The 10088-nt window shown below is 40.1% G+C and overlaps 1 protein-coding gene across 1 annotated transcript in view; it reads left to right on the top strand.

Annotated features, from left to right (window-relative positions):
* The first annotated feature begins 5407 nt into the window (after window positions 1-5407).
* The window catches only part of Sry-delta (Serendipity delta), a 15062-nt gene continuing 10381 nt past the window's right edge, over window positions 5408-10088 (top strand). Inside the window, exon 1 of the mRNA XM_017619826.1 lies at window positions 5408-5687. Within this exon, the coding sequence (XP_017475315.1) occupies window positions 5540-5687 (148 nt within the window). The 5' untranslated portion in view covers window positions 5408-5539. The remainder of the gene's footprint in view (window positions 5688-10088) is intronic.

Below are 10088 nucleotides of genomic sequence, written 5' to 3' on the forward strand. Positions count from 1 at the left end.
ATAACCCTCAAATTTTGGTAGTAAATTTTTGCCTATTTTGTATGCAAACACACTCAGTTCACACATGTAAATAACCAAAAATACTTTCAAATTCATTAGAATTCACTTAAACAAGTAATTAAATACTTTTCAACATGAATTAGCAGAGTGCACTTTTCTTTTGTTTACAATTTGGTTGCCAAACACACTACAGCTGATCGTTTGACACATTTACCAGAATTTACCAGCAAAAAATTCTCGGACTAAAACTGGTAACTTCTGACAGAGAGAGGACCGTATTTACTCTCTTTTTTGTCCTCTCAATAGTCAGAGAACCGAGTACGGGATCGATTTCCAGTAAAATCTGCCTGATTCTGACTATTTCTGACTAGTCCGGACTCGCACGGGATCGCAACTGAACTGATTTCGATAATTCCTTTTTATCGGAAAGGTTGTACCTCAAGGGTGACCCCATACTAATTTGGTTTAGATCCGGTCATTGGATCATGAAGAAATTAACGATCAATATTTATATGAAGTCATTTGTGTTTTTTTTTTGTTTAAAAATTACTTGTTCTTCTTTTATGAAAGAACAGCTCGTTATCTATCAAACACCAGGTAAGTCTAAATTTCAATCTTTGTACAGAAGTTAAGAAAATTCGACAAAGTTCCATAACAATTTTGAGCTTTTTAATTCGATTCCTTATTGATATTTTTACATGGATATTATTTTATAATGCTATATACGTATGTGTCTCACTGTGCGAGAGAAGAAGGCAGATAATATTGTGGCGAATACTGCGGCAACGCGAAGAGAACTACGAGAAATAGGCAGAATGTTCGAAGAATGACGTAGAATGTTCCACAAAGAGAAACGTCAAGTTGGATGAACACTGCGAACAGCGAGAGAAAGAGAATGAGCGATAAGCTTCAGAACGTTCTAGAGTTGCCATAAGTACGAGCGCAGATATATAAGGGCGCCGCCACAGCGAAGTGAGTTAGTTACAAGACAGCAAGCTACAAGTAAAGTGAGCAGAGAAGTGAGTTGCGAAAAAGCAAGCTATAAGTTTAATTGTGTTATCAAGTTCAGTTAAGCGTTGTTATTGCCTTAACAAGTATTGTAAAGTGATTTTACTGTATTAGCGAGTATTGTAAATTGATTGTTGTACAAAAAAGTTAATTGTACTACAATTTGATCATCATAAGCATTTATTTAACATTCCAGGGATACGAGCCGGAGGATATTTAGGAAATCCGGACGAGGTTTCAAGGATAGTCGTAACAATTGGTGTCAGAAGTGGGATTGTTAAATAAATCCCGAAGGATAAACTACTGAAAATGGCAAAAATTCAGGACTTAAAAATTGAGGAGCTGAAACAGGAGTTGGAAAAGCGTAATTTGCCCACCTCGGGAAGAAAAGTGGAATTGATATCCCGGTTGCGGGAGGCTATGAAAGCTGAAAGCATCGACGTGGACAAATACGACTTCCAGGGTAAACCCGACGATGCATCCGCAAAGGACGAACAGAAGGATGAAGCTGCTTGTTCGTCGAAGGATGTGCAGCAGACATCCGGGAAGGTTGAAGAACAGCAAAAGTCTCCAAGTTCATCAACAGCTATGGACTTGAACACGTTATTGGCTGCCATGTCACAGATGTCATCACAGCTGTCGTCACAGATGCAAGCACAGGATACACGCATGTCACAGATGTCATCCCAGATGCAAGCGCTGGAGACACGTATATCTTCAGGGGTATCAGCGCAGGTGTCATCCCGGTTAGAAACTCAGCTACTGGCACAAGAGACACGTATATCATCCCAGCTGGAAGCACAGGATGCAAAAATTACTCAAATACAGGACAAAATCGAAGAGAGACAGGAGAAAGTCGAGGCAAAGGTAGAGGAGTTGGAAGGGCGTGTTCGTGATTTACAGTTGAATCGTCCAGCTACTAGCGCACCCAAGGTAAAGACTCCATCCTTTGACGGCACTATTCCTTTCCAGGTCTTTAAGCTCCAGTTCGAAAAGACGGCTACAGCAAATCGTTGGAGCATGGAGGATAAATCCGCTGCGTTATTCGTCGCATTGAAAGGACCTGCAGCGGAAATCTTGCAGACTACTCCCGACTGTGAAAGGAACAATTACTATGCGTTAATGGGTGCAGTGGAAAGACGTTATGGTAGCGAGCACAGGAGACAGATTTACCAGATGGAGCTGGAGAATCGCTGCCAGAAATCCAACGAGACTTTACAGGAATTCGCCTCTGAGATTGAAAGGCTAGCTCATTTGGCAATAGGAGATGCATCTGGTGAGCACCTCGAAAGAGTAAAAATCCAGAGGTTCATCAACGGAATGCGGGACGTGTATACCAAGCGAGAGACGTACGCGAATCCAAAGCCAACATTTGCTGAAACTGTCTCGTATGCTCAGACGCGTGAAACGGCGGCGCTGCATAGTAGACCAGCCTACAAAGCACATCGCGTGAAAGTGGAAACACCGAAAGAGACAAATGAAATGCTGAAGAAGATTATCCAACTGCTGGGCGAGAAAAAGAATGGCTCTGGAAAATGTTTTAAATGTGGAAAGCCAGGCCACTTCGCCCGCGATTGCAGTGCAAGTTCCAGTGGGCTCAACAATTCAGGAGGACTCAAACGCAGGGCTGAAGGAGACAGCCAACTCCAATCAGTCGTTAAACTGAAACGAGCCAGTAGGAAGGGCCGCGTGCTGGCTCCAGATGTTGAAGGGCCCATAACCTCCGTCTCACAAATTGGCCGGAAATCATGCAACATCACTGTTGGTGGATGTGTGAATGGGCAGGACAGAGTACTGACAGTGGATACTGGAGCGACACATTCCATTATTCGACCGCATTTGGCCACTTTTTATGTGAAGCCACTACCCGGAGCAAAGCTGCAGACTGCAACTGGTGAACGCACCCAAGTGTTAGGAGAAGTACCATGCGGGGTAATAATCGACGATGTGGCCTCGTACACTAAGTTTATAGTGGCAGACATTGTGGATGAAGTCATCATCGCCGTAGATTTCTTACTTGGCCAAGGCATGAAGATTGACCTCCAGAGAATGATCCTGACAGATCGTCACAGGAAAGTGCCACTTAGGGTTGGTTACGACAGCCAGTGCTGCAGCAGACGGTTAGTCTTAGAGGAAGTGTCGAAGATTCCTCCGGAAACGGAAGCGGTTAGTTGGGCGGAGGTTGGCAATGATGCAGACGGAGTGGTTTCGTCAGGAGAAGGAAGCGGTTCACCGATACAGGAAAAGCGTGACGGTTCCGCTAGCTCAGTGAAGAAGAGGTCGCAACAAGGAAGTGGTCATGGCAAGCCAGGCAGTGTTTCCGGCAGGAGGAAAGCCGCTAAACCACGTGGCAATGGTGATACGCCGCTGGCCGGAAATGGAAGCGGCTGTGGGAGCAGTAGGCGCGCTTTGAAGTGTCCCGAAAAAGGTGGTCGGCAAAGGCAAGCAGTTTAGCCGGAAGCCAAGGATGAAGTTATACATGTCCGGTCAATGAGGTTGACGCCGGCGAAGGAGCGAGATGCGGAAACAATGGGTCAGTGTGAGGAACCGGATTTAGCAAGATGTGCTAAAGGCAGTGCAGCACGAAGGCAGGAGCATGGGTGTCATGTACACAAGAGGAGACGTGGTCTGCTCACTACCAGTGGCCGGGAGAAGCACGACCATGTGAGATGGTGCACCACCGGAGATAAGCTGGAAGCAATGTCCAGCAACGCATCGAGCCGAGAGGAGCTACAGGAAGGCGATTTGGTGTTGATGCACATGCCGCAGCCGAATAAAGGCGTCACCTCCGAACAACATTGTAACTGGAAAGGTCCGTATAGGATTGACAAACGGTTGAAGGACGCAGTGCATCCAATCCAGACAGCTGGTAGACCGAGATCCAAGATGAAAGACTAGCAACGTTTGGAACAGCAAGTGTGTCTGATCGGGACGATCAGACTTAGGTGGAGGGCAGTGTGGCGAATACTGCGGCAACACAAAGCGAACAACGAGAAATAGGCAGAATGTTCGAGGAATGACGTAGAATGTTCCACAAAGAGAAACGTCAAGTTGGATGAACACTGCGAACAGCGAGAGAAAGAGAATGAGCGATAAACTTCAGAATGTTCTAGAGTTGCCATAAGTGCCAGCGCAGGTATATAAGGGCGCCGCCACCGCGAGGTGAGTTAGTTACAAGTCAGCAAGCTACAAGTAAAGTGAGCGGAGAATTGAGTTGCGAATAAGCAAGCTATAAGTTTAATTGTGTTAACCAGTTTAGTAAAGCATTTTTATTGATAACAAGTATTGTAAAGTGTTTTTACTGTATTAGCAAGTATTGTAAATTGTTTGTTGTACAATAAAGTTAATTGTACCACAATTTGGTCATCGTTAGCATTTATTTAACAATAAAGCGATACGAGCCGGAGAATATTTGGAAGGTCCGGACGAGGTTTCAAGCTGAAAGTCGAGAGCGCAGAACGTATACTTAAACGCAGTCTGTATACGCAGAGATTTTGTCGATTACTGGAGCCCTCAGTGTTGCTTACTACACTGTTGCCACTCATCAATGCCTTTTCATAAACTTACCCTTTCAACTACAATTTTTCGTGCAATAATAGATTTTAGCTAAGTATAAACTACTTAGTTTTCAACAAAAACCTTATTCAATAGTAAATTTCAAATATTTTAAACATATTTTGAATAGGAACTTATATCTTTTTTACCATCTGTAAAACTGACTAAGTGGCAACCATCTAAAGAAGGAGAAATCAGCTGACACGGAAAAATCTAAATTCCGCAGATTTCTGCGCTACGGGCTACAACTACAGAAAAATTCTGCGGTGTTGAGTTTTCATTTACATGGCGCTTTGGTAAGACAGATCGTGTCAGCTGACTCGGGTTTACGTACCGGTAGGTTTACGTTCTTGACTAATTTCAGCTTCAAGGATAATCGTAACAATATTGTAGGGGGGTTTCATATTTCATTTTTCTTCATTTCTCAATGATGTAGCAAGGATTTTATAAATAAGTTAACCATTTTAACATAAACTTTAAACATTTTACATCGTACACAAAAATCTTCATTTTGGAGATATTTTCATTGTAAAAATTTTTACTAAAAAATAGCCCGAAATATCTTAATTTTCAAGATAATTCTTCACTTATGGCAACGCTGGGGGCACGCTTAATTTTAGGCTTCGGCTTCATTGGCCGTATGAATAAAAATAAGTAATTGCTTTTTCCTAAAATTTCAGATCATTTACTTGATTTGTTCAAACAAAATTGAAGTAAAAGGTATGAAATATTAAGCAAAAGCAATAAGTTATTTTTATTCATACGGCCCATTAAGTGGCTGTCCAGCGAAAAGGCTTCGTGTAAACGTAGAGTTAGGCTACCCTCCTTTGTTTCATAAATTCCACCCGTTCCGGTACAACTAGCGATGGTGTGCGTTTAAGTTATTTATTAATGAACGACCATCACTAAATTATTTCGGAAAATTTTATAAGAACACTTAGTTTAACAACTATATCGTCATTTTTAACGTTTGATAATGCGAGTTAGTGCAGTTTGGAAGTATTTTGTCAAAGTAGACGATGGCAGAAGAGTAAGGTGTAAAGAGTGTAATAAATCGTTAAAATATAACAAAAGCACAACTACACTTTCGTTTCACCTAAGAGCTATGCATGGAATAGACACAGGTAGGTATATCTAACTTCAGCCGCTTGTCTGGGTTAAAATATAAAATATTTTCGAATGTACTGTTTTATCGCTTGAGTAGTGGGTCGATTTCAAAGTTGAAAAGGAATATAGCTTATGAATCGGGTATCGACTAACCATCCCTAACCAAACTTTTCGGCGGTTAGTTGATTTGACGCCATTATCCAAATCGATAAAGGTTAGAATCGACTTCCAACATTCAATCAAGAGGAAGACAAATTTGGTTTGAACGTGAAAATCCCGAGTCTCAATACCCTGTATAACAATTTTTTTAACATGTTAACCATGGTATAATTCTGTGTTCGTATGGAAATGTGGCTTATGTCGAAAGGCTGGCTTTAGTATAATGCGGCAATCCCTTTATTTTTTAAACGACAAGGAATTTTTTGATGAGACTTAATAAGAATATTGACTTGCTAGTATCGAAACTATTTCTTCCACGTTTATTTACCAAAAGTTGTTCAACGGCTTACCGCCAGTGAGTCATTCGCAATCGTATGCTGCGAATGCCGATTTATACTAAAGCCAGCCTTTCGACATAAGCTACTTTTCCATATGAACACAGAATTTAAGAGGGCATCATGGGTAGTGGGACCAACTATTTCAAAGCTCAAAGAAGTACAGGACCTGAGAACCAAAAATAGTATAAAAGTAATAAGAAAATGTTAAAAGAGGAAAATTAGCATACCTAAAGAATACCTACCCTTGAACTAGAGAAAATAGAATACTTGGACGTGGTGCGCCCCTTTCTGCTGAATTTAATGGTAGGCTTTTTTTTGGTGCAAATTGACAGGGGCGGCGCTAGGGGGCCTAAACGTGGAATTTTCAACATTTTCAAAGCTTATATTTTCTTAATTTTCGCTTGTGACAACGTGTGCACACATGAGGTAACGAATAATTTAACACAACGACATGATTGATACAAGAATTTGCATAATAAAAATGATTATTCATGCGTTCTACAATTACGCGGGTTTTTTGGTTCTCTTCGTTGTTTACTTCTTACAACAAAGATGGCGTCGAAATTTCAACAGCTAGAAAATAACTTTTTTCATTCTTTCGGGAAGGCGTGATCTTGTGTCTTTCGTTCATGACTAAAAACATATATATTTTTTAGAAAGTGCAAGTTCTTCCCTCTAATTTGATATATGTACATATTTTGTTATGATCTACTTTTGAGGTTTAAGAATTCAGTGATAAAATAAATTCAAAGCATTTACAAGCAAGTGACAAGTGTGGGTGATAAGTTTCTTTTGCCCAGAACTTCTTTCTGCGTAGGAGGCCTTCGGCCGCGTTAGGGCTCATAACCCTTACAAAGTTGAACTCTCCTTTCTGTATTGCCGAAGAAGCGGAGCTGAACACCTCTTGCAGAGAACACCTTTCTGTGTAGGCGGCCCTCGACCGCACTTAGGGATCATAACCCTTACCAAATAGAATTCTCCTTTTCTTGAGCACCAAGTGATGTAGTCTTGGGAAAAGATGAGGTAAATGGGCCTGAGCACACTAGCCTGCTTAGTCGCACTGAGCAGTCCACCACTCGAACGCACACTGGATTGGGGAGTCGGCAGAAAACAGGTTTCAGTTTTGTATACATGAACTACGCATGATTGTATTAGTGCATGTGGCACATGCAAACAAAACGAAAAAGAAAACATGGTGTCTATGTGTGCGTGCCAGTCCACCGTCCATCCGCGATTTTCGTGGACTGAAATTAGCGAGGTAAACCCGAACTCTCTTCCCCCTCTTATCCACACAAACCCGGTTTTAGGCGGATTGAGCAGTCCAGTGTGCGGAGGCCCAATAGAATTCCCTTTCTGTGCGCTAAACCTGGGGATGCCGCCACAGTGATTTATTATGGTTACTGGGTGTTTTATATAAAAATGTCGTGTATATAAAAATGTCTTGTATATAAAAATGTCTTGTGCAAATGAATATTTAACATTTTTCAAGCGAAACAACGCAAATGAAAATTGTGATTTTTGGCAATTTTTCTAAGAACTCCCTAGGGGCCATAATGGAAAGCCAACCCGTTTAATTAACTACATTTGCACATACCTGCATTTATATTATTTATTATCACTGAATTCTATGAATGAAAAAACTATGAATTTTGTTTTTTATTTTATAATATTTTTGGCTTAGGTTTATAAAAAAGCATACACATGTTACATATTAGCTTGAAGATAAATTAATTGTCTTTATTTTGACATCATTACCTAATAAAATTACCATTAAACATTAAGGGTACTCATTTAAAAGCGCAAAACTCTCGCAAACTGGGCAAACTGTGCAATTTAAAATCCTCGCAAATGAAATGTCAAAATTTGTATTGAAAGGTATTTGCACAAAAAGGGCAAGTTTGCGCGGAAATTTTGTCGCGCAAATTTGCGCAATGTGATGTGCAACCCTCAGTTAACTATTTTGTTTACTTTCATTTTGAATTGTGCTCAACGCTTTTTCGTAAGACTTAAATATTTTCTTAAATTCGAGTTTCAATTGTTCAACTTTTTAAATTGACATTTTCAAATGATTAATGTCTGAAATTGCACAGAATATAAAATTGTCCTCATGAAACACACTGCGCAAAGTTGCCTAATTGCCCAAATATGAAACTTGCGCGAATCGATGAGTACCGTTATTAATATTTAAAAATATCACTTTTTTTTTGTTTTACCTTTTATATCTACTTTACTTTTTAAATGCGGCAAATCTATACTAATTATATAAAGAGAAGTCCCTTTTTTTGTAACAGGTAATCTCGCGAACGGCTGGTCCGATTTTCATGAAATTTTGTATACAAATAGCTTTCGGTAACCACCATGTTTTAGGCTAAAAAAATTTTACTTTTTTCGGGTAGGTGGACCAGGGACCAGTCTATTCGAAAAAATCTTATTATAGTCCGATTTGCTTAAAATTTAGTACGTAAGTAACTTTTTAGCATATATTCCGGGAAATGGTCCAGGGACCGATCTATTCCAAAAAATCGCATTTATGGTCCGATTTGCTTAAAATTCGGTAGGTAAGTAGTTTTTTAGCATATATTAGGACATATGGTCCATTTTTTCCGAGAAGTGGACCAGGGACTCATCTATTCGAAAAAATCGTATTTACGGTCCGATTTGCTTAAAATTCGGTACGTAGGTAGCTTTTTAGCATATATTAGCATATATTATCCATTTTGTTCGAGAAGTGGACCAGGGACCGATCTGTTCGAAGAAATCGTATTTATGGTCCGATTTGCTTAAAATTCGGTACGTAGGTAGCTTTTTGCCTGGATAAGCTTATAGATTCCTGTTTTCCAAATAGCTTTAAGTAACGACCATATCAAGGGGCGAATTCGTCACTAGGGAAGATTTTTTTGCGCAAATCAGAAACAACGGATACTGTCAAAATATAATTATAATATATAATATATCTCAACTAATATATATTTAGAAAGCCGTTTGTTAGTTTTCGCAAGGCTCGACAGCGGCTGAACCGATTTTTTTGAAACTGCCACCTGCCGCACGTGTACCAAGGATGGTTTTAGGCTGAAAAATATCTATATGTAAAGGGGGCGTGGCACTTCCCATACAAACCGAAAGTGTGCATGGTAGAGTTTTGGAAATTGGTATGGAGATATACGAAATCAATCGCATACCCTTGGAGAAAATTTTTAGCTATTGTAAAAAGGGGTGTGACATCTCCCATACAAACCGAATTTTTCATACTGCTTATCTCTGGAAATTTTTTGGTACAGTTCTAGAGTTTTGTATGGAGATGTACGAAATAAATCGCATACTCTTGGAGAAAAATTCGAACTATTGGAAAAGGGGGCGTGGCATCTTCCATACAAACCGAATTTTTCATATGCTTATCTCTGGAAATTTTTTGGTAGAGTTCTAGAGTTTTGTATGGAGATGTACGAAATAAATCGCATACTCTTGGAGAAAAATTGGAACTATTGGAAAAGGGGGCGTGGCATCTTCCATACAAACCGAATTTTTCATACTGCCTATCTTTGGAAGTGTTCATGGTAGAGTTCTGGAACTTGGTATGGAGATATACGAAATCAATCGCATACTCATGAAGAAAGAGGGCAGCTCTTGGAAAGGGGGGCGTGGCACCTCCCATATAAATCGAATTTTTATACTGCATATTTCTGAAAGTATTCATGGTACTGTACTGGAACTTCGTATGGAGATATGTATATACTTGAAATCAAGCCCATACTCATGGAGAAAATTTGGGCTATTTGAAAACGGGTGTGAGGCCTACAAACGTACCGACCTTTAGCTATCTTTGAATGAATTTTTTTATTCTTCTGTAGGTGTGTTTGTGAGTGATCTCCTCCTAAATGGTTGTACGGATTTTAACGAAACTTTTTGTGTATTTGAGTGGGT

Source organism: Rhagoletis zephyria, unplaced genomic scaffold (assembly GCF_001687245.7).
Source record: "Rhagoletis zephyria isolate East Lansing unplaced genomic scaffold, Rhagoletis_zephyria_1.1 Rzeph_scaffold_01967, whole genome shotgun sequence".
NCBI classification, from domain to species: domain Eukaryota; kingdom Metazoa; phylum Arthropoda; class Insecta; order Diptera; family Tephritidae; genus Rhagoletis; species Rhagoletis zephyria.